This window comes from Nerophis ophidion, linkage group LG03, assembly GCF_033978795.1.
Source record: "Nerophis ophidion isolate RoL-2023_Sa linkage group LG03, RoL_Noph_v1.0, whole genome shotgun sequence".
Taxonomy (NCBI): Eukaryota; Metazoa; Chordata; class Actinopteri; order Syngnathiformes; family Syngnathidae; genus Nerophis; species Nerophis ophidion.
In genome coordinates this window covers 86,168,914-86,194,245 of record NC_084613.1, presented here as the reverse complement: position 1 = coordinate 86,194,245, position 25,332 = coordinate 86,168,914, and the positions used below count along the sequence as shown (strand labels likewise).

The following is a 25,332-nucleotide window of genomic DNA, read 5'->3' as shown; positions in this document are numbered from 1 at the left end:
CTGAATGTGCTCCTTAAAACTCAAGTGGTCATCAATTAAAAATCCTGAATATTTAAAAGAAGATACTAACATAATTTGTTGCCCATTTCTCGTTAAAATATTTTCACACAGTGCTGATCTTACAGAACATACACTTTGTTTTCTCTGCATTTAAAACCAGTTGACAGGCGGCCGCTACCCACTGATACCCACTACAACTATGGGAAATACTATACTTTGACTTTCACAAAGTGAATTATTTTTTTTTGTCTTAAAACATGCTTTAAAACAACAGCTACAAAAACAATGAAGGCACACAGCTTCAGTCCAGAGTATACTAGAGTAATAAAGTCAACATAGTCCTCCTTTAGTGCACGACTGCCTGGTATACTGTATAACAGGAAATTATAAACTGGGCTCACATCCATCTTCTGCTGTTATTCATCGTGTATCTCCTTATGATTTTTGAAGAGGTAGGAGATCTAATTGCTCGTTTTAAAGGAAGACGTCTTGGTTCCTCCTCGCAAAACCAACTTTTTGCAGTCATTGCAACTTGCCAGTATTTTTATTCGTCAGAGACACTTTAAAATAATCCCAAACCATAGACATGGTGTCATTAGTCAGTCACCGAGCGAGCTCGCTTGTTAGAATAGAATAGAATAGAATAGAATAGAATAGAAAGTACTTTATTGATCCCTGGGGGAAATTCAGCACCAAAGTTCGCTCACAATAAACAATAATAATAATAATAAATAATATATGACATATATCAGGGGTGCCCATTACGTCGATGGCGAGCTACCAGTCGACCGCGGGGGGTGTGTCAGTCGATCTGCAGCCAGGCTTTTAAAAAAAATAGACCTAAAAATGAGTGATCATCAATCTTCACCAAGACGTCACTTAAATGACATTCACGGTACCGGAGGGTCTTGTGAGATGACGCTGGCTGCTGCAAGATCATTATTATGAAAATATGACCGAGAGGAAGGCGAGAAACACTTTTTATTTCAACAGACTCTCGCGCCGTCCCTTCCGTCAAAACTCTAAAGGCCGACTGCACATTTCCTATCTTCACAATAAAATCCCTGCTTCATGCTGCCTGCGCTAACTAAATACAGAGTCTCGGAAAACTGGCGTGCACAAGCGATCCCTCAGAAAGCTGGCGTGCACATCACTTGTGCACGCCAGCTTTCCGAGACTCTTATTTTGTTAGCGCAGGCAGCATGAAGCAGGGCTTTTATTGTGAAGATAGGAAATGTGCAGTCGGCCTTTAGAGTTTTGACGGAAGGGACGGCGCGAAAGTCTGTTGAAATAAAAAGTGTTTCCCGCCTTCCTCTCTGTCATTTTTTCATAATAATGAACTGGCAGCAGCCAGCGTCATCTCACAAGACCCTCGGGTGCCGTGAATGTCAATCAATCAAGCTACGGAATTTGCCGCCAATGTTTTTCTTGTAAAGTGTATGGAAGCTGGATGAATTAGATGCCAAAAACCCACCACTTTCATGTGGTATTGTACAGAAAGGACAACTTTTTTTCTCCTCCATTTGAAAATGTGAGCGTTATCATCATTACTGTCTGATTCCAATCAATGCAAGTCATCAGAATCAGGTAATACACCAACTTATATTCTTGTCTTTGTGAAAGAAAGACATCTATATGTGTTACACATGCTTGTATTATCATTAAACACATTTAACTTGTTTACAAAAATGTCTCTTTCATAAATAAATAAATATAAATGATATATATAAATGAGGTAGATCCCCTCGAGTTGGTCAATTGAAAAGTAGCTCGCCTGCAGAAAAAGTGTGGGCACTCCTGACATATACTATATACATAATATAAATATATTCTACATTTAAGTGCAGTCAAGAAGGAACATATGCATTAAACGTAGCCACGGCTACAGCACCGGCAACAACACACTCTTATTGTTGTTATGCTGGGCTCGCGGCGGTTTGACGAGGTCATCAAGCGTCGCCAGTATATACCTCTTGCCGCAGTCGTCAACTCCCGTGTTGTGTGTGAGGGAAGGGAGAGGGGAGGAGCTGCTGACTGGGAGACGCAACTGCTCTATACTGCTCTCTACGTCCGTGTTTTACCGGATACGTACCGCTCCATATAGTGGCGCTTTAAAAGTCTTTGATTTGACTTTTTGAAACTGATGCAGATAATTACCGATAAATTTTAAGCATTGATCGGAGATCTCTAAAAAAAAAAAAAAGTAAACCAAAATGCTGCTATGGTTTGTTTGACTATAGGTCAGTTGCCAGTCCGGTGGGTAATTGCCACCTGGATGTACCTGCATGTGCATAAAAAATAGCTCACAGCTGCAAATCGGTTCTCATCGTTTACATTCAAGTTCAAATGACTCAAATCTTTGGTGAATGTCACATATTTACTCTTGTGTGTTTACTACATGATATCACCATCAAGCACTTTTTGCAGGTGGCTGAGTCTGCATTCACTTGGAACTTTTTGCAATTGGATTATTTGGTTCAACTTACAAGTCCTGCAGCGCCGCTGTAGTCAATCTCCTCCAGCTTGGCCACTTCAGTGAAGTCATTGGTGAAGAAAACCTCCTCTGGGATCACAGGGATCTGTGCAAGTTCATCAAGAAGAAAACAAGTGTGAGCTACAGCCTCTGGGGGAAATAAATGATGGAATCAGCAGACTTGGAGGCTATGTATTCAGTGGTTTTATTTTGATAACACACAACTATAGTGGGGGTGTAACAGTAGGTGTATTTGTATTGAACCTTTTCGGTACGGGGGTTTAGGTTCGGTTCGGAGGTGTACCGAACGAGTTTCCACACGGACATATTAAGTAGCGTACCGCGCGTTGTGTAAACAATGCACACTGAGACAAAACACACGGCATGCTAGCAGTGACTGGGCTACAATAGACTGACCATACCTCCTCTTTTCAACGGATATGTCCTCTTTTGCCGGGCTGTCTGGGTGGAGTTTGTTAAATGCCTCAAATGTCTGGCATTTTAATTTAGGGTTGCGTGTATTTTCAATGTATGTTCAGGGGTAAGAAGGGGTTAAAAAACAAAACAAATTGTGCACGCAGCAGAATTCGTGAGGGAGAGGCAGAGACAGAGAGAGCGAGAGAGTTATGATAAACGCGCATGCGTCGCCAGGCTCTGCTTTTTACCCATAGATTTATCAGATGTGTCCCTTTCGGGGTCGCTGGAGCCTATATTATCATCCCCAAACATTCTTTCCCCATTGATGCAATAAGAGAAGCACCCAAAAATGTCAATGTAAACATGAGCATTTATTGAATATGTATTAACAGCCATATCCCCAGTGCCATCCTTAAAGTCTGCTGATTGCATCATTTTTTTTGCCAGGGATGATACAAGCACCGATAAAGAGCCTCCAATGTTGTGCCTACCTGGAAGAGCCACCCCAGGACGGACAGGATGAGCAGCTTGTTCAGGTAAAAAGTTTCTCCGCTTCCACCCAGTATCATTCTCCTTGTCACGCACAAGTAGAGTTGTGTTAAAGTAACAAAAGTAGGGCTGGGCGATAAAACGATATGTATCACGGTAGACACGTAATCGATAATAAGAAATGTGTTGGATAAAACAATATTTAATGTATATCGTACGTCAAAATGCCAAATGTCAGCGCTGATAATCAGCCCTGCCAAAAATGAGCCGCTCTCTCGTGTTTAAGTGTTTTAAATAGACTAAAAGTGCAGACGTACCTGTAGAGCAGACACAGTGTACCCAAAACCACCCTGTAGCTGAGCAGCAGTGGACCAGTGAAGTCCAGCATGGAGAGGAACTCCACCAGCCAAGGTACGGTCAGGATGGTGCGCTTCCTCCTAATGCTGCTCCTCAGCACAGCGCAGACGTCCAGCACAGGAACACTCTGCGTCCGCCACAGAAAACAAAACATTATTGCCTTGCTACAAAACTGGACTATGCGTCCATGCGTCCTTCCTACCTTGCTCCGCAAAGCCACAGCTGCCTCCTGGAGCTCCAAGGAGGGTTTCTCAGACGTTTGGTACGGCAGGAAGGAAATGAAACCCAAAAACTTTGCCAGAAGACGAGCGAGGAGAAGCACCGAGGCAAAGCGCTGCTTTTCATCCTGATTAGGACGCCGAAGAGTCAGCGGGGCATTTTTTTTCCTGGAATATCTATCCTGACAAGGTGATGTGTACCTGCTGCTCCAAGTCACCGTCCCCCTCCTCCTCTTGCTCGCCATGGATGGAGACGTCGTCCAGCTGAAGGAGCTGCTGACACAAACTGTCCTGCAGGTGCTGGTTTAGCTGACAGCTGGTCCGAGACACAATGAAGACACGTCTTATTACATTAGCTCCAGGGTTCGCTGGCGTTCAACTTACCAACTGGCCGTTTGGAGGAAGTCCCGGAAGAACTCCTGGTGGCCGGGAAAAGACGGCGGCGGACACGGGCCGACAACTCCGTGAGGTTGAATAAGACGTTCCTCAAGGCGCTTCAGGCGGCCCAGGCCGTCGGCCCCCAGCATTCCCAGCAGGTCTGCATCGGGGCTGTCGCCAGGCGAGCCGTGAGCTCCAGGGACCTTGCACATCTACAAGAAGATGGGCGTGTTTTGCTCCATATTCAGCTTGAATTGCAGTTTTAGAGAGTGCCCACTGACTTGAAAAGTCACCTAAAAGAATATGTTTTAGGGGGATAATAAAGTTTGATGTTTTGAAGCATAAAGATTTTAACTAGAGATTCCATGACAATCGATACTGATATATACAGTCGTGGATTTAACACATTCCATCCATCCATCTTCTTCCCCAGCCACTTCGTCTAGCTCTTCCCGGGGGATCCCGAGGCGTTCCCAGGCCAGCCGGGAGACATAGTCTTCCCAACGTGTCCTGGGTCTTCCCCGTGCCCTAAGCACCTCCCTAGGGAGGTGTTCGGGTGGCATCCTGACCAGATGCCCGAACCACCTCATCTGGCTCCTCTCCATGTGAAAGAGCAGCGGCTTTACTTTGAGTTCCTCCCGGATGGCAGAGCTTCTCACCCTATCTCTAAGGGAGAGACCCGCCACACGGTGGAGGAAACTCATTTGGGCCGCTTGTACCCGTGATCTTATCCATTCGGTCATGACCCAAAGCTCATGACCATAGGTGAGGATGGGAACGTAGATCGACCGGTAAATTGAGAGCTTTGCCTTCCGGCTCAGCTCCTTCTTCACCACAACGGATCGGTACAACGTCCGCATTACTGAAGACGCCGCACCGATCCGCCTGTCGATCTCACCATCCACTCTTCCCTCACTCGTGAACAAGACTCCGAGGTACTTGAACTCCTACACTTGGGGCAGGGTCTCCTCCCCAACCCGGAGATGACACTCCACCCTTTTCCGGGCGAGAACCATGGACTCGGACTTGGAGGTGCTGATTCTCATTCCGGTCGCTTCACACTCGGCTGCAAACCGATCCAGTGAGAGCTGAAGATCCCGGTCAGATGAAGCCATCAGGACCACATCATCTGCAAAAAGCAGAGACCTAATCCTGCGGTCACCAAACCGGAACCCCTCAACGCCTTGACTGCGCCTAGAAATTCTGTCCATAAAAGTTATGAACAGAATCGGTGACAAAGGACAGCCTTGGCGGAGTCCAACCCTCACTGGAAATGTGTTCGACTTACTGCCGGCAATGCGGACCAAGCTCTGACACTGATCATACAGGGTGGACCGCCACAATAAGACAGTCCGATACCCCATACTCTCTGAGCACTCCCCACAGGACTTCCCGAGGGGACACGGTCCAATGCCTTCTCCAAGTCCACAAAGCACATGTAGACTGGTTGGGCAAACTCCCATGCACCCTCAAGAACCCTGCCGAGAGTCCACAGTTCCACGACTAGGACGAAAACCACACTGTTCCTCCTAAATCCAAGGTTCGACTATCCGGCGTAGCCTCCTCTCCAGTACACCTGAATAAACCTTACCGGGAAGGATGAGGAATTAACACATTATTATGCCTAATTCTGTTTTGATGCCCCACTGGATGCATTAAAGAATGTAACAAGGTTTTCCAAAATAAATCAACAAAGTTATGGAAAAAAATGCCGACATGGCAATTTATTATTGAAGTCACAAAGTGCATTATTTTTTTTAACATGCCTCAAAACAGCAGCTTGGAATTTGGGAGACGCTCTCCCTGAGAGCATGAGGAGGTTGAGGAGGGCAGGGTTGGGGGGTTTATTTTGTAGCGTCCCAGAAGAATTAGTGCTGCAAGTGTTTCTGGGTATTTGTTTTGTTGTGTTTATGTTGTGTTACGGTCCGGATGTTCTCCCGAAATGTGAAGTGAAGTGAATTATATTTATATAGCGTTATTTCTCTAGTGACTCAAAGCGCTTTACACAGTGAAACCCAATATCTAATTCTTACATTTAAACCAGTGTGGGTGGCACTGGAAGCAGGTGGGTAAAGTGTCTTGCCCAAGGACACAACGGCAGTGACTAGGATGGCGGAAGCGGGGAACGAACCTGCAACCCTCAAGTTGCTGGCACCAACCGGTATAGCTCGGTTGGTAGAGCGGCCGTGCTCTACCAACCGGAATGTGTCTGTCATTCTTGTTTGGTGTGGGTTCAGTGCGGTGCATATTTGTAACAGTGTTAGAAGTTGTTTATTAAAAGTGTGGGGAAAAAAATCGATTCGAATTCGAATCGCGATTCTCACGTTGTGCGATTCAGAATCGATTCTCATTTTTAAAAAAATAATATATTTTTTTTTAATTAATCAATCCAACAAAACAATACACAGCAATACCATGACAATGCAATCCAATTCCAAAACCAAACCTGACCCAGCAACACTCAGAACTGCAATAAACAGAGCAATTGAGGAGACACAAACACCACACAGAACAAACCAAAAGTAGTGAATCAAAAATGAATATTATCAACAACAGTATCAATATTAGTTATAATTTCAACATAGCAATGATTAAAAATCCCTTATTGACATTATCAGTAGACAGTAATAGAAAAAAAAAGAACACTTGCATGGCATCGCATAAGCTTGACAACACACTGTGTCCAATGTTTTCACAAAGATAAAATAAGTCATATTTTTGGTTCATTTAGTAGTTAAAACAAATGTACATTATTGCAATCAGTTGATAAAACATTATTCTTTACAATTATAAAAGCTTTTTACTAAAATCTACTACTCTGCTTGCATGTCAGCAGACTGGGGTAGATCCTGCTGAAATCCTATATATTGAATGAATACAGAATCCGTTTTTTAATCGAGAATCGTTTGTAATTGAAAAAAAAAAATAGATTTTCAATTGAATCGTGACCCCAAGAATCGATATTGAATCGAATCATGGGAGACACAAAGATTCACAGCCCTATTGTTTATACAGCCACCCTCATTGTGACCTGTATGGCTGTTGACCAAGTATGAATTGTATTCACTTGTGTGTGTGAAAAGCCGTTGGTATTACAGGTGCTGTTCATATTATTAGAATATCATGAAAAAGTTTATTTATTTCAGTAATTATATTCAGAAGGTGAAACTTACATATTACATCAATTCATTACACACATAGTGATATATTTGAAATGTTTATTTCTTTAAATTTTGATGATTAGTACTGTCAATTACTGAAAATCCCAAATTCAGTATCTCAGAAAATTAGAATATTAGTTACGACTAGTACCAAAAAATATTTTTTAGAAATGTGGGCCAACTGAAAAGTATGAACATGGAAAGTTTCAGCATGTACGGCAATCAATACTTAGTTGCAGCTCCTTTTGCCTGAATTGCTGCAGCAATACGGCGTGGCATGGATAAATTCCGATATCACATCATAAGGCATTTATCGGCCGATAATATCGAACTGACGATATTATTGGACACCTCTAATTAACAGTAAATTAGTGATTGAATTATTAATAGTTTTGATCAAAAAATACAAACGAAATAGTACGGGTATTTTTGCCTCATTGTAGCTTTATTTTGTGTTTGTATTTTTTTTAATGCTTACCTGAATGAGCTGCTTCAGGAAAAGACGAGCAAAATGTGAGTGGTTTCCTGCAGCTGTCAACTGACTCATCATTCCTCTGAGACAGAAGAAAAACCCCAATGGAATAAATTAAAGTTAAAAGAGAAAAAAAAGATTTTTGGAGGAATGTCTTGACACTTGCCTGATACGACTCCCAAGAGCGGCATCGAAGCTCCAGTTGGGCTCCGTGTGGAAGTCCTCCCATTCTCGCAGCACCTCGTAAAAAACGTCTCTGTGAGCAATAAAGAAGATGTTTCTCAAAGGAGAGGATCATACTCTGACCATAGACCACAGATCCTTCAGAGCCAGCAGCACTCGTGCAGCCCAGGATCATGACGCTACTACTTGCTGCTCACTTGTGTTGACAGATTTTGTTTAACAATGTCTGTGCACTGACTCATTTTCAGTGAAGGTGAATATCCATCCATTTTCTACTATAAAAGCACTGAAAAATACACTGAAAAATAAAAGCATGTGGGGGCCATTTTGATATTTTTAAAACCAATACAATACATAGTTTTTTTTCAACCTTTAGGGTTCCCCTCAATTGGTCCAAGGTGGGGGTCGGCAACCCGGCTCTTTAGCGCCGCGCTAGTGGCTCTCTGAAGCTTTTTCAAAAATATATGAAAAATGGAAAAAGATGAGGGGAAAAATATATTTTTTGTTTTAATATAGTTTCTGTAGGAGGAAAAACATGACACAAACCACCCTAATGGTTATAAAGCACACTGTTTTTATTAAACATGCCTCACTGATTTGAGTATTTGGCGAGAGCCGTTTTGTCCTACTATTCTTGGCAGTCCTTGAACTCACCGTAGTTTGTTTACATGTATAACTTTCTCCGACTTTTGAGGATGTGTTTTATGCCACTTCTTTTTCTGTCTCATTTTGTCCACCAAACTTTTAACGTTGTGCATGAATGCACAAAGGTGAGTTTTGTTGACGTTATTGACTGTGGAGTGATAATCAGACATATTTGGTCACTGCATGACTGCAAGCTAATTGATGCTAGCATGCTAATTAGGCTAGCTATATGTACATATTGCATCATTATGCCTCATTTGTAGCAATATTTGAGCTTATTTGGTTTCCTTTAAGTCCTCTTAATTCAATTTATATGTCATGACACACTATCTGTATGTAATATGGCTTTTTTTTTTGCGGCTCCAGACATATTTGTTTCTGTATTTTTGCTCCAATACGGCTCTTTCAACATTTTAGGTTGCCGACCCCTGGTACAGGGGAACAGGAAGTATCTCAGTCATAAAAATGTTAAAAATAAATCATATAATTTGTTTTTCAACACTTACAGTAAATCTAGGAATGACCGATAATATCGGACATCCCTAGATTCAAGCATTTATCGGCCAATAAATGCTTTAAAATGTGATATCGAAATTTATCGGTATCCGTTTCAAAATTATCAGTATCGGTTTTAAAAAAAAAATTATGACTTTTTAAAATGCTGCTGTGTACACAGACGTAGGGGGAGGTACAGAGCGCCAATCAACTTCCTTTGCGTGTCGATCCAGTCACATAATATCTACGGCTTTTCACACACAAGAGAATGCAAGTCATACTTGGTCAACAGCCATACAGGTCACACTGAGGGTGGCCGTATAAACAACTTTAACACTGTTACAAATATGCGCCACACTGTGAACCCACACCAAACAAGAATGACAAACACATTTTGGGAGAACATCCACACCGTAACACAACATAAACACAACTGAAAAAATACCCAGAAACCCTTGCAGCACTAACTCTTCCGGGACGCTACAATATACATCCCCCACCCCCTTCGACCTCAACTCCGCCCCCCCAACCCCACACTTTCTTAGACTTAGACTTGGTGAAAGTCAAAGTATAGTATTTCCCATAGTTGTAGTGGGTATCAGGATTATCTCAGTGAGGATATGTCCCAAATTCCAAACTGCTGTTTTGAGGCATGCTTAAAAAAAATAATGGACTTTGTGACTTTAATTATAAATATGGCAGTGCCATGTTGGCATTTTTTGCCATAACTTGAGTTTATTTATTTTTGGAAAACCTTGTTACCTTGTTTAATGCATCCAGAGGGGCATCACAACAAAATTAGGTGTAACAATGTGATAATTCCACGACAGTATATATCAGTATTGGTAATTAAGAGTTGGACAAAATCGGAATATCGGCAAAAAAGCCATTATCAGACATCTCTACTTAAATTTCTAGATCAGGCGTGCCCACAGTTTTTCTGCAGGCGAAGGAATCTACCTCATTCATATATAAAATTTATATTAAATTATTTATGAAAGAGACGTTTTTGTTAACACGTTAAAAGGTGTTTAATGATAACACAAACATGTTTAACACAAATATTCCTTTGTTTCATGAAGACAAGAATATAAGTTGGTGTATTACCTGATTCTGATGACTTGCATTGATTGGAATCAGACAGTATAGTGCTGATAACGTCCACATTTTCAAATGGAGGAGAAAAAAAGTCCTCCTTTCTGTCCAATACCACATGAAAGTGCTTAGTTTTTGGCATCTTATTAGTCCAGCTTCCATACTCGTTTTTTTTACATTTTGCAAGAAATACATTGACAGCAAACTCCGTAGCTTGCTATCTTGTGCACACTAGCTTTCTGAGACTCTTATTTTGTTAGCGCAGACAGGATGAAGCAGGGCTTTTATTGTGAAGACAGCAACTATGCAGTCTGTCTTTAGGGTTTTGACAGCAGTTACGGCGCGAACGTGTTGAAAAAAAAAGTGTTTCTTGCCCCCTCTCGATCATATTTCCTTAATCAATCAATCAATCAATGTTTACTTATATAACCCTAAATCACTAGTGTCTCAAAGGGCTGCACAAACCACCACGACATCCTCGGTAGGCCCACATAAGGGCAAGGAAAACTCACACCCAGTGGGACATCGGTGACAATAATGACCCAGTGGGACGTCGGTGACAATGATGACTATGAGAACCTTGGAGAGGAGGAAAGCAATGGATGTCGAGCGGGTCTAACATGATACTGTGAAAGTTCAATCCACAATGGATCCAACACAGTCGCGAGAGTCCAGTCCAAAGCGGATCCAACACAGCAGCGAGAGTCCCGTTCACAGCGGAGCCAGCAGGAAACCATCCCAAGCGGAGGCGGATCAGCAGCGCAGAGCTGTCCCTAGCCGATACACAGGCGAGCGGTACATGGCCACCGGATCGGACCGGACCCCCTCCACAAGGGAGAGTGGGACATAGAAGAAAAAGAAAAGAAACGGCAGATCAACTGGTCTAAAAAGGGAGTCTATTTAAAGGCTAGAGTATACAAATGAGTTTTAAGGTGAGACTTAAATGCTTCTACTGAGGTGGCATCGCGAACTGTTACCGGGAGGGCATTCCAGAGTACTGGAGCCCGAACGGAAAGCGCTCTATAGCCCGCAGACTTTTTTTGGGCTTTGGGGATCACTAACAAGCCAGAGTCCTTTGAAGGCAGATTTCTTGCCGGGACATAGGGTACAATACAATCGGCAAGATAGGATGGAGCTAGACCGTGTAGTATTTTATACGTAAGTAGTAAAACCTTAAAGTCACATCTTAAGTGCACAGGAAGACAGTGCAGGTGAGCCAGTACAGGCGTAATGTGATCAAACTTTCTTGTTCTTAATGATCTGGCAGCAGCCAGTGTCATCTCAGAAGACCCTCGGGTGCCGTGAATGTCAATCAAGTGACGAAAGTGACGTTGTGGTAACGAATGATGATCACAAATGATTAGGTTTATTTTTTTAATGCTTGGTTTGCGATCGACTGGCCGACCCTCCACGATCGACCGGTAGCTCACGATCGACGTAATGGGCACCCCTGCTCTAGATAAACTTCGGATCTGTCAATATAAACAACATTTTTTGGGCAAAAACAATAAATATGCAATATAGTTCCCCCCCAAAAAATGTCAAAATGGAATATCTTATGTGAAGTAATTGAGCCCTAAACATTGATGTTGATATATTATTATTTTTTTAGCAATGGTGTTTTTTTTTAATCCCACCGAAAAATTTAGGGATCCCAAAAGCCCCAACTCATAAAGTGTAAAAGGGCCACACTTGAGACAGCCATTATCTACACCACAATTGTTTACAATGAGCTCCTGGGGAAGTTTACACCAGGCAATTCGTAGCTCAGCTACCTAAGGCATGGGTGTCAAACTCTGGCCCGCCGTGTAATTTCATTTGGCCCTTGAGGCAATATCAAATTAACGTTAGAGCTGGCCCGCCAGGATCATACAGTGGCAGTGCCGCATTCACCGCTTATACTCATACTTGCCAACCCTCCTGATTTTCCAGGGAGACTACCGAAGTGCCCCTCTCGAAAATCTCCCGGTGCAACCATTCTCACAAATTTCTCCCCGGACAACAATATTGGGGTCGTGCCTTAAAGGCACTGCCTTTAGCGTTCTCCACAACCTGTCGTTATGTCCGCTTTTCCTCCATACATACAGCGTGCCGGCCAAGTCACATAATATATGCGGCTTGTACACACACACACAAGTGAATGCAAGGCATATTTGATCAACAGCCAAACAGGTCACACTGAGGGTGGCCGTATAAACAACTTTAACACTGTTACAAATATGCGCCACACTGTGAAGCCACACCAAACAAGAATGATAAACACAATCCGGGAGAACAACTGCACCGAAACACGACATGAACACAACAGAACAAATACCCAGAACCCCTTGCAGCACTAACTCTTCCGGGACGCTACAATATCCACCCCCGCTACCACCAAACCCCGCCCAACCCTGACCACCTCATTATTTTATTATCAAATGTATTAGCTTGTGGAAAAAGTTAATGTTGATATTTACATTAGAAGGCTGCAAATAGAAAAGAGGCATTACATTTTTTATTTAAATTCTATTTCTGTGATGTTTTATCGTTGGTTTTTTTGAAAGTTGATTTTGCACTATTAGGTTGTATAAGCGTTGTTTAAGCAAAGCAGAGTAACAAACTGAGCAATAATTAATGTTTTATTCATTCACTTTCTCCTGCTACTTCAAGGCTTGAATGTTTGATTCATTCTTTATTGTTATTTTACTTTCAAATGTATTATTGGCCTGTGGAAAACGTTTATTTTGATATTTACCTCAGAAGGCTGCAAATAGAAAAGAGGCATTAAATTTTTATTGAAATTTTATTTGATATGCCATATATTTTTTTTAAATATTGTTATTATTTGAAACTCAATTTTACATGTCACTATAAAGTTATATAAGCCTTTCTTGTTCAATATTCAATGCAAAACTTGTTTGGGTCCCTATTAAAAGGTTAATTTCTTCAACCTTGGCCCGCGGCTTTGTTCAGTTTAAAATTTTGTCCCACTCTGTGTTTGAGTTTGACACCCCTGCCCTAAGGTAAGAGAAAAGGAGCCCTTGATTCGCTCACTCTAACCCACCTACAGCACAGTGCAGACTAACCTCTAGACCAGACCTGGGCAAAATACGGTCGGCTGGCCATATGCGGCTTTTTAAGATTTTCAATCTGACCCGCCGGATGTTCTACATCATTTCTTTTTTTTACCTTTAACATCAAAAGTGTAGCCACAATTATGGAGCGCAGTGCTGTTTTTAAATGACCGCAAGTCTTGAACTATACAAAGTGTTTCAATGGTTGAAATCTGCGCTTTTGGGTGTTATAAGAGTTATTACTCAAAAAAAAAAAGTTAAAGTATCAATGATTGTCACACACACACACATACTAGATGTGGCGAAATTATTCTTTGCATTTGAGCCATCACCCTTGATCACCCCCTGGGAGGTGAGGGGAGCAGTGAGCAGCAGAGGTGGCCACGCCCGGGAATCATTTTTGGTGAATAAACCCCCAATTCCAACCCTTGATGCTGAGTGCCAAGCAGGGAGGTAACAGGTCCCATTTTTTATAGTCTTTGGTATGACTCGGCCGGGGTTTGAACTCACAACCTACCCATCTCAGGGCGGACACTCTAACCACTAGGCCATTTCACAGCAGCTCAGACCAGGAACAAAGCAGAGTGGGAGCGGGGTTTGTTTTGACCCGTCTCCGCTCAGAATGGTCTCCTGCTGGCCCCACTATGGACTGGACTCTCACTATTATGTTAGATCCACTATGGACTGGACTCTCACTATTATGTTAGATCCACTATGGACTGGACTCTCACTATTATGTTAGATCCACTATGGACTGGACTCTCACTATTATGTTAGATCCACTATGGACTGGACTCTCACTATTATGTTAGATCCACTATGGACTGGACTCTCACTATTATGTTAGATCCACTATGGACTGGACTCTCACTATTATGTTAGATCCACTATGGACTGGACTCTCACTATTATGTTAGATCCACTATGGACTGGACTCTCAAACTATTATGTTAGATCCACTATGGACTGGACTCTCACTATTATGTTAGATCCACTATGGACTGGACTCTCAAACTATTATGTTAGATCCACTATGGACTGGACTCTCACTATTACGTTAGATCCACTATGGACTGGACTCTCACTATTATGTTAGATCCACTATGGACTGGACTCTCACTATTATGTTAGATCCACTATGGACTGGACTCTCACTATTATGTTAGATCCACTATGGACTGGACTCTCACTATTATGTTAGATCCACCATGGACTGGACTTTCACTATTATGTTAGATCCACTATGGACTGAACTCTCACTATTATGTTAGATCCACTATGGACTGGACTCTCACTATTATGTTACATCCACTATGGACTGGACTCTCACTATTATGTTAGATCCACTATGGACTGGACTTTCACAATATTATGTTAGATCCACTATGGACTGGACTCCCACACTATTATGTTAGATCCACTATGGACGGGACTCTCGCTACTGTGTTAGATCCACTTTGGACTGGACTCTTACAGTTGTGTTGGGTCCAGTATGGATTGAACTTTTTTACAGTATCATGTTAGACCCGCTCGACATCCATTGCTTTACGACCTTTTCTTTGAACTGTTTTGTGACCAAAGGCGGCGGCTGTTTACGACCCCCATTCCTTTGGAAACAACTGTTGCCATGTAATCAGGGAAAGTCCAAATAAAAGAGGAGGCGTAGAATCCTTTGTCAGAGCCTGGTGGGACATTGTACAAGGGTACAGATGTACACGCTCTCCTTATTGAGCCAAATTTAATTCTGTCTCTGTTTCATTCCTTGCTTCTTTGTCTGTTTAATAGATGTCATCAGTGTTTAAACCTTACAACACTTTGGCCCCCTCGACACATTTTTTTCCTCAATGTGGCCCCAGAGTCTAAATATTTGCCCTGCTCTGCTCTCGACGTTATCGGCTTTATAAGTATGATGTCATAACTCTGACACCCCCTACTTTTTACCTTTGCTTTTTAAAGGTATGGAAGGCCTTGTCGCTGCTGAAGTTGGAGCGGTTGTCTGTGGCAGGCTGGAAAGGAACCGAGTGGATGAAGGTGGAGACAGACAGAGACAGCTGGAAGACACAGAGAATGCAAAAATAAAATATTTATAACAAAAAATCTACAAAAAACAACGGTTATGATGGTGTGATCGTGCTACCTTGGCTGTGCTTTTGTCCTGCGCCTGACATAAGCGACTTCTCAGATGTGGCGAGAAGGACGCCACTCTCTCGTTCTCCGCCAGAAGACGCAAGGTGCACTTGTCCATGTGGGCCAACAACCTGACACACAACAGCAATAAATAAGTGCAGGATGTTTTCTGAGAGCGTGCTAGTGCACGGAGATGAACACTCACTGGTACTGATTCTCCAGGACCTTCACTGCAAAGTACACACAGTTGTGTACTTGCCGCAGGTAATGTCTCTCCAGCACGTCTGAAATGTGTAAACACAACAAGGGGTTTTATTCCAAAGCTATTTCCAGTTGACGGTGTTTAGAGGGGGGGGGAGCTAACCTGAATTGAGCCCGCACACGCTTTCATCATCTCCGTCATTACTGACAGGAGAGCGAGATGTGAGCAGCTGCATCACAAAGAAAAGCTCCAGAAAAATATTGGGCACCAAGTTCTCTGTAAAACAAAAATACATTTTCCACGATAAATGTTAGGTTTTTTTTTTTTTTTTTTACTTCTGATACAACTTTTTCCAATTCCAACGTGATACGGATATCAAAGCACGGTATTGCTATCCTGCCGTATGTCCCGGCAAGAAATCTGCGTTCAAAGAACTTCGGCATATTAGTGATTCTCAGAGCCCAAAAAAAGTCTGCGAGCGTTTTCTATTGGGGCTCCAGTACTCTGGAAGGCCCTTCCGGTAACAGTTCGAGATGCTACCTCAGTAGAAGCATTTAAATCCCATCTTAAAACTCATTTATATACTCTAGCCTTTAAACAGACCCCCTTTTTAGACCAGTTGATCTGCCGTTTCTTTACTTTTCTCCTCTGCCCCTCTTTCCCTTGTGGAGAAGGGGTGGGAGGGGGGGCACAGGTTTGGTGGCCATGGATGAAGCACTGGCTGTTCAAAGTCAGGACCCGGGGGTGGACCACTCGCCTGTGCATCGGTTGGGAATATCTCCGCGCTGCTGACCCGTCTCCAGGATGGTCTCCTGCTGTCCCCACCATGGACTGGACTCTCACTATTATGTTAGATCCACTATGGACTGGACTCTCACTATTATGTTAGATCCACTATGGACTGGACTCTCACTATTATGTTGGATCCACTATGGACTGGACTCTCACTATTATGTTGGATCCACTATGGACTGGACTCTCACTATTATGTTAGATCCACTATGGACTGGACTTTCGCAATATTATGTTAGATCCACTATGGACTGGACTCTCACTATTATGTTAGATCCACTATGGACTGGAATCTCACACTATTATGTTAGACCCACCATGGACTGGACTCTCAAACTATTATGTTAGATCCACTATGGACTGGACTCTCACACTATTATGTTAGATCCACTATGGACTGGACTCTCAGACTATTATGTTAGATCCACTATGGACTGGACTACTCTCACTATTATGTTAGATCCACTATGGACTGGACTCTCACAATATTATGTTAGACCCACTATGGACTGGACTCTCTCACTATTATGTTAGATCCACTATGGACTGGACTCTGACAATATTATGTTAGACCCACTCGACGTCCATTGCATCCAGTCTCCCCGAAGGGGGTGGGGGCTCACCCACATCTGCGGTCCTCTCCAAGGTTTCTCATAGTCATTCACATTGACATCCCACTGGGTTGTGAGTTTTTCCTTGCCCTTATGCGGGCTCTGAACCGAGGATGTCGTTGTGGCTCGCGCAGCCCTTTGAGACACTTGTGATTTAGGACTTTATAAATACTAATTGATTGATTGATATTGATCCAACCCGATATCAGCATAAATCATACACAGTTGTATTACTTAGTAGTGTGGAATATTAAAAACACTTACCAAATTATTGTTAACCGCCAGGAATGGACTGTGTGGTTGGAATTGTTTTTTGGGGGAAACCCAGTGGTCAGAATATTAAATTAAGCTCAGGAGTTGAACAATGCGGACACGTTTGTTACTGGATACTTTTTAATACGCTTCTGCCCTGCAGACTTTGTTCGTGTAAATAGTATGCAATTATTATTATTTGACACTTGTTGATATTGACAAATGTGCCATTTTACACTGCTATATTGTTCTATTATTATTACGTGTGGCTATGTGCTAGTGTGTGCTTAACTGTCGTGCAGCTGCTAGTTCCGAATAGCTTACAGCTTAGCATGGTTACCTTTAATAAAAGACTTGACTTCAATTTACAGCCCTTTATGTCCCCAGCTGTGCAATACAATACAGTACAGTACTCGTGACTTCTCAGCGCTTCAGCGTGTGTGCATTTTCTATCTTTTTTCACATTTTGACTACATTTGTCTATTTTTATAACTTAATGAGTTGCAAAAAAAACAGAACAGCGTGGAAAGGAGGGAATCACTGTAGAGTAAAAAAATATATATATATATTTGCGAGGTGTACATTATTGGTGCTCGCAAGTATAGAAAATTGACAAAGAAAGCTTTGCACCTCAGCAAGATTTAATTGTGATGAGACCAGACTTTTCTAGAAAAATATTCCAAAGCAGATCTTTCCAGAGCATAAAAGAGCTCCCGTTCTCCCTCCCTCTGCCTGTTCCTTTCTTGTCAGCTCCTCCCCTTTGCCGATGTTAATGCAAGTGGAATTTACTTTTTTTAAATGTTTATTATAGGTGGGTTGCAATCACGTAACCTTGACGCACTTCCGGATTTCCGACGATGGTCTAAGCCCCATTAGGCTAGGCTGATTTCGGACCGCTATCCATCCATCCATCATCTTCCGTTTAGCTGCGGTCGGGTCGCGGGGGCAGCAGCCTAAGCAGAGAAGCCCAGACATCCCTCCCCCCAGCCACTTTGCCCAGCTCCTCCCGGGGGGTCCTGAGGCGATCCCAGGCCAGCCAGGAGACATAGTCTTCCCAAAGTGTCCTGGGTCTTCCCCGTGGCCTTCTATCAATCAATGTTTATTTATATAGCCCCAAATCACAAATGTCTCAAAGGACTGCACAAATCATTACGACTATGACATCCTCGGAAGAACCCACAAAAGGGCAAGGAAAACTCACACCCAGTGGGCAGGGAGAATTCACATCCAGTGGGACGCCAGTGACAATGCTGACAATGAGAAACCTTGGAGAGGACCTCAGAAGTGGGCAAACCCCCCCCCTCTAGGGGACCGAAAGCAATGGATGTCGAGCGGGTCTAACATGATACTGTGAAAGTTCAATCCATAGTGGCTCCAACACAGCCGCGAGAGTTCAGTTCAAAGCGGATCCAAGACAGCAGCCAGAGTCCCGTCCACAGGAAACCATCTCAAGCGGGGGCGGATCAGCAGCGTCTGACGTGCCCGAAACACAGCAGCCAGAGTCCCGTCCACAGGAAACCATCTCAAGCGGAGGCGGATCAGCAGCGTCTGACGTGCCCGAAACACCTCCCTAGGGAAGCGTTCGGGTGGCATCCTGAGCAGATTCCCAAGCCACCTCATCTGGCTCCTCTCCATGTGGAGGAGCAGCGGCTTTACTTTGAGCTCCTCCCGGATTACAGAGCTTCTCACCCTAAAGAGAGCCCCACCACCCGGCGGAGAAAACTCATTTTGGCTGCTTGTACCCGTGATCTTGTCCTTTCTGTCATAACCCAGAGCTCATGACCATAGGTGAGGATGGGAACGTAGATCGACCAGTGAATTGAGAGCTTTGCCTTCCGGCTCAGCTCCTTCTTCCCCACAACGGATCGATACAGCGTCCGCATTACTGAAGACGCCGCACCGATCCGCCGTTCGATCTCACGATCCACTCTTCCCTCACTCGTGAACAAGACTCCGAGGTACTTGATCTCCTCCACTTGGGGCAAGATCTCCTCCCCAACCCGGAGATGGCATTCCACCCTTTTCCGGGCGAGAACCATGGACTCGGACTCGGGGGTGCTGATTCTCATCCCAGTCGCTTCACAATCGGCTGCAAACCGATCCAGTGAGAGTTGAAGATCTTGCCCAGATGAAGCCATCAGGACCACATCATCTACAAAAAGCAGAGACCTAATCCTGCAGCCACCAAACCAGAACCCCTCAACGCCTTGACTGCGCCTAGAAATTCTGTCCGTAAAAGTTATGAACAGAATGAGTGACAAAGGGCAGCCTTGGCGGAGTCCAACCCTCACTGGAAACGGGTATTTTGTATATTAATACTGTATCGGGACACCACAAATAAATATGACAGCTTGTTCTCCTGGCCACCCACCAGATATACAGGTGCAGTACAGTTCAGCCAGGAGGTCCAGATCCAAGGCCGAGGTGACTTTGGATGGCTCAGGACACAGGGTCTGCTGGTCTGGCGTGCCTCTGGACCCGACTCGGACTCCTGACTTTGTTGGGGTACTGGGCTCCTCCAAGCAGGGCAGAGGAGCGCATGCTTGCTGGGCGCGCTTCGACCTGGAAACAGGAATGAAGGGGCGATGATGTTAGTGGACACAACACTTCAAACACCTTCACCATCTAATTACACCAAATTACGAGAATGCCTCAAATAAATGGGCTTATTTATTTACTCAGCTGGTAAACTTGGGGGGGGGGGGGGGGGGGGGGGGGAATAAAGTATTTATTTGTGGGAATAGACCCCTAAATAAAAAATGTATAGCATTTTTATCTATACTTCCATCCAATTTCAATACCACTTATCCTCTGAGTCAGGGTTAGGGTTAACAACAACATGAGATATATAGAACAGGACAAAAGTCTGGACACTTCTCATTTCAATGCGATTTTCTTTATTTTCATGACTATTTATTAGGGGTGTAACGGTACACAAAAATGTTGGCTCGGTACGTACCTTAGTTTAGAGGTCAAGGTTCAGTTAGTTTTTGGTACAGTAAGAAAACAACAAAATATGGGTTAACATACATATAGCGGTACACACAGGGTCCATTGCCAAGGTTAATGTGGTCAACATATATAAAATAAAAACAAAATAAGATAAGGCTCAGAATGGTTTCTTAACAAAACCTTTCTACATATAAAGTGCTTTTTTCGATTGATTGGGCTAACTTGGCAGTAAGAGGATATATGGGCTTATTGTTCTTCCACCATAGAAGTGGGTCAAAATCTAGTTTTTAATGCAATACAGCACACCCTCGCGACCCAGGACGGGACAAGCGGTAGGAAATGGATGGATGGATGGTCTTAAATCTGCTGCTATAAAAACATTTGTTATTGCTTCAGCCCTGCCTGACTCGCTGAGGAGAGGCTGCTTGAGTGTGGTGACGCCGCTTCAGAGGGGTTAAAATGTTTGACGTGTTGGCAGAAGCGTACCCTACTGCTGCTGAACAATGTCGGCAAACCTCCGTCCTCTATAGTTGTATCGCGCAGCCAAAGTGTTCCCAAAGGGGAGATGTTAACGAGGCAGGAAGGTCTTGCAGCTCTGGCTTTTACATGTTGTCCTAGCCCGGTCACTGCTAGCATGCCGTGTGTTGTGCCTCGCTGTGCATTGTTTACACAACCTGCGGTGCGCTACCTAATATGTGTGTGTGGAAACTCATTCGGTACACCTCCGAACCGAAACCCCCGTACCGAAACGGTTCAATACAAATACTGTTACACCCCTACTATTTACATTGTCACTGAAGGCATCAAAACTATGACATGAGTGAAGTGAAAAGCTTTTCAGGTGACTACCTCTTGAAGCTCAAGGAAAGAATGCCAAGAGTGTGCAAAACATTAATCAGAGCAGAGGGTGGCTATTTTGAAGAAACTAGAATATAAAACATGTTTGTTTTTTTTAAGTTATTTCACTTTTTGTTGTTAAGTATATAACTCCACATGTGTTCATTCATAGTTTTGATGCATTCAGTGACAATCTACAATGTAAATAGTCATGAAAATAAAGAAAACACATTGAATGAAAAGTTGTGTCCAAGCTTTTGGCCTGTACTGTATACCTGTATAAACAATTTGATTTTATTGTTTTGATTTAGTACGGTGTCCTTGAGTGTCCAGAAAGGTGCCTTAAAAGTAAAATTTATTATTATCATTGTTATTATCATACCTGCTAAATTTGCTAATATAAATTAAAAAAGCCAGCATGCTAAAATATTAATAACAAAATGTATTATTCTGTGATGTGTAGCTAAAAAATAAATGAATAAAGCAATCGTACACAGAGACATGGTTCGCACACAAAGGCATATTTGGCGAGATCTAAAAGGTTCGTAAATCGAAAAGTTCTCAAATAAAGGGGGTTCATAAATAAGGTTTCACTTTAGTTGTTAGAAATAATTACAGCAATATAGTGGTTATTTATTTTTCATGGAGTATAATTTTTTCACTTTTTTCCACCAAAGTTGGATTTGTCTGGACAGCAGAATGAAAGCTGTGCCTAATAATTTGGCCCTTTCTTATTGTCCACTGCAATATTAGAAATGTATAATACTGAAAACTAATGCCCGATAATAAATATATACCTTATTTTTCGGACTACAAGACGCACTTAAAATGCTTTCATTTTCTCAAAAATCGACAGTGCGCCTTATAACCCGGTGCTCCTAATGTACGGCATATTTTGGTTGTGCTTACTGAACTCATAGCTATTTTATTTGGTAAATGGAGAAATAAGAATGACCAGTTGATGGCAGTGACACAAAAGAGATACGCCGGTAAACGAAAACAAAACTTTAAATGTTCCATTGAAAATATAGAACATTACACACAGCGATCAAAAATCTATCAAAATGTTTTAGTACGACTTCGGTAAGCTATGAAGCCGCATCGCTTGATGGATTGTCAGCGCATTACACATACAAGTATGATTATGGTGTGTGTATAAGGGCCGCAAAATGGCACAAATTAGCAGACATTATCTGGCGATTTGTTTCGCAATTTTATGCAAAACAAACTTTTGTTACCTTCTTGTACCTGTTGGTGTGTAATTGGGATCTGCATAGGTACTGAAAAGTGTGTGTTTGCCATTGTAGTCCGTTGACGCCGTAGTTGATAAAAAAAAATGATCTACCTTCTTGTTATGTGGCATTCATCCTCCGCTGTTGCCATTTCTAATATAAAGTAGTGTAAAGTTCTTACTTATATCTTACAGTAAACTCACCATGAAAGTGCTAAAACATAATGGTGTAGTGAGTTTACATTATTCAACAAAGGAACTTTAGTCGGAGCGTTCCATTCGGACGTTTTTTCACGTGACACATTTCCGGCGTTGTTGTTGCACTCGTGAGCCACGCCACGGATGAGGAGATGCTGCTCCGCTATTGATTAAGGTACCGTATTTTTCGGAGTATAAGTCGCTCCGGAGTATAAATTGCACCTGCCGAAAATGCATAAGAAGGGAAAAAAAAACATACATAAGTGGCACTGGGGTATAAGTCGCATTTTTTGGGGAATTGTATTTGATAAAACCCAACACCAAGAATAGAAATTTGAAAGGCAATTTAAAATAAATGGGTGGCAGGGTTTGCTGCTAACGGGTTGTATAAAATAGTCAGTATGTGTCATGAATACAAAGGATTATGGGTATTTGTTGTGTTGCGTTTATGCTGTGTTACTGTGAGGATGTTGTCCCGAAATGAGTTTGTCAATCTTGTATTGTGTGGCTTCACAGCATGGCACATATTACTAAGAGTGTTAAAATTGTTTATATCACAACCATTAGTGTACTCTTTGTCACCCAGTATGCCTTGCAGTCGGGTGCGTGTTGCCGCGGAAGCCACACACGACATGATGCTGGACTGACAAGCAGATCGTACATGTTGTATAGGCGACAAAGACAAAGGCTTCATAGCACGCCCTAATAATTATTATCTGGGTGACTACCGGCAGTCATTCAGGAGAATAATAGCGTCTCTTATTGTCTTCTTCGCTTTATGACACGGGTCTTAAAAGGCTCTTTGAATGGCAAAGGATACCGATCACAGAACCATGCATATCAAATATTTCCGGATGGTTCAACCGCCACCCGCCCGAAACTAATTTTTTCGTCATGTCAACCGCCCGACCCGCGGTTTATCCGCGGACTCTGCGGATGAGACCGCAAACCGCGCATTTCTAACGTCTAGTCTCTTAAGTAAAGAGCTAAATAATATTATTTTATATTTTACGGTAATGTGTAAATAATTTCACACATAAGTCGCACCCCCGGCCAAAATATGAAAAAAAACTGCGACGTATAGTCCGAAAAATATGATAAAGTCTAATCGTCATTAAAACAGTTATCTCCATCTTTTGACACTTCTTCCACTCCGGCCCTTGCATGCTACAACAAAGATGATGGGGAGAAGACGCCGTCGAAAGTGACGGTCCGAAAAATACGGTACACGTAGTCTATACATCGGTGACGGTATCAGTAAAAAAAAATGACTGTGTACCTAATGCTGTGGCCACTTAGCGAGAGAGCATCAGTATGTGCGTTGGCTTACTTCTCTCTCTTCAGCAGCGCTCTCTCCTCCATCAGGCTGAGGGGGCTGCTTCGCGTGGAGCCATCAGGACCCTCGGCCTCCCCTGCAGGCGGACTGGGAGCTTTGGTGACCGGCGTGGAGGTGAAACAGGTCTTTGGTTTGGAATGCTGGCGCTCCGCACTCACTGGCGTTGGGTTGATTCTTCTGGAAGGTTTGCTTCCTCTGCAGGGCAAATGGTGACAAATATGAGAGGAGATGACTCACGCAGAGAACAACCTGGTCATTAACACCACCAAGACGAAGGAGCTGATCATAAATTTCCAGAAGAAAAAAACAACTAACATCCAACCACTGTACATCGATGGGGACTTTATGGAAGGGGCCTCTAAATTGAGGTTCCTGGGGATCCAGATCGAGGAAGACCTCTCGTGGAGTGCGAACACCTCAGTGACCATCAAAAAGGCACAACAGAGACTTTCTTTTCTGAGACTCCTCAAAATGGGGCTGGGCGATATATCGGTATACACGATATATCGCGGGTTTGTCTCTGTGCGATATAGAAAATGACTATATCGTGACATTGGAGCATTCCTTCTCACATTACACTACAGGCTCTTCCCACACTTTCTTGTCTCTCCTTCTCACAGACAGCAAGCGCACCTTCTTACGTCCCATACGTATACGTCCTCGCTGAGCAGAGAGGTAGCGCCATGGGTAACATTAGCTGTGGTGCGAGTGGTAATACGAGAGAAAGAAGATGCCAATCTGGTAACAAATGAAGGAAGAATTAATTCCCAAGAAAAACAGCAGGGGGTCCATCGTCTGGCGGTGGTTTGGCTTCAAGCGGGAAGATGTCGAACAGAAAACCGTAACTTGTCAAGTGTGGGGTTAGTGCTGCTACAAAAACTAGCATTACTGCTAATGTGTAGCATTATTTGAAGTCACCTGCTAGAGAATTAAGAGTGATTACTTCGCATGTCAACATCTCCATTCGGTGCCACGCCAACAAAATGTCGAGGCAACCATTTCCACACCAACACCCTATCTGACGAATAATAGTGAACAACATAAGGAGATAATGTCCGCAGTAACCTACCACATATGGATTTGATTTCCTATTATGCAGCTAATTTTTATTTGACACTTATTGAAATATCTTGTGTGACATCATGCACAAAAGTGCACTTTATTTGTTTTAAACTACTGTAGTGGTGTTCTGTACAAAAAGTGCACTTTAATTTAGTTTTGTTTTGATATGTCATCTTAGTGACATCATGCCCGTCTTGCGGGTTCCCAGGACCACCAAGAAAGGACATGGCTTGAGCAGTTTGACTTTGTTTATATTTCAATAAAACCTAAGTCTAGTTCGCTCTTCCGCTCCT

At 43.0% G+C, this 25,332-nt stretch overlaps 1 protein-coding gene across 1 annotated transcript in view; it reads right to left on the bottom strand.

Annotated features, from left to right (window-relative positions):
- The window catches only part of cdan1 (codanin 1), a 49,070-nt gene that overhangs the window by 18,079 nt on the left and 5,659 nt on the right, over positions 1-25,332 (bottom strand). Inside the window, exons 3-16 of the mRNA XM_061896273.1 lie at positions 23,972-24,172; positions 19,795-19,985; positions 15,931-16,044; positions 15,772-15,850; positions 15,577-15,697; positions 15,381-15,490; positions 8,132-8,221; positions 7,972-8,047; positions 4,339-4,544; positions 4,156-4,270; positions 3,939-4,082; positions 3,697-3,863; positions 3,382-3,463; positions 2,487-2,579 (exon numbers count right to left, since the gene is read on the bottom strand). Coding sequence (XP_061752257.1) covers positions 2,487-2,579; positions 3,382-3,463; positions 3,697-3,863; positions 3,939-4,082; positions 4,156-4,270; positions 4,339-4,544; positions 7,972-8,047; positions 8,132-8,221; positions 15,381-15,490; positions 15,577-15,697; positions 15,772-15,850; positions 15,931-16,044; positions 19,795-19,985; positions 23,972-24,172 — 1,789 coding nt within the window. The remainder of the gene's footprint in view (positions 1-2,486; positions 2,580-3,381; positions 3,464-3,696; positions 3,864-3,938; positions 4,083-4,155; positions 4,271-4,338; positions 4,545-7,971; positions 8,048-8,131; positions 8,222-15,380; positions 15,491-15,576; positions 15,698-15,771; positions 15,851-15,930; positions 16,045-19,794; positions 19,986-23,971; positions 24,173-25,332) is intronic.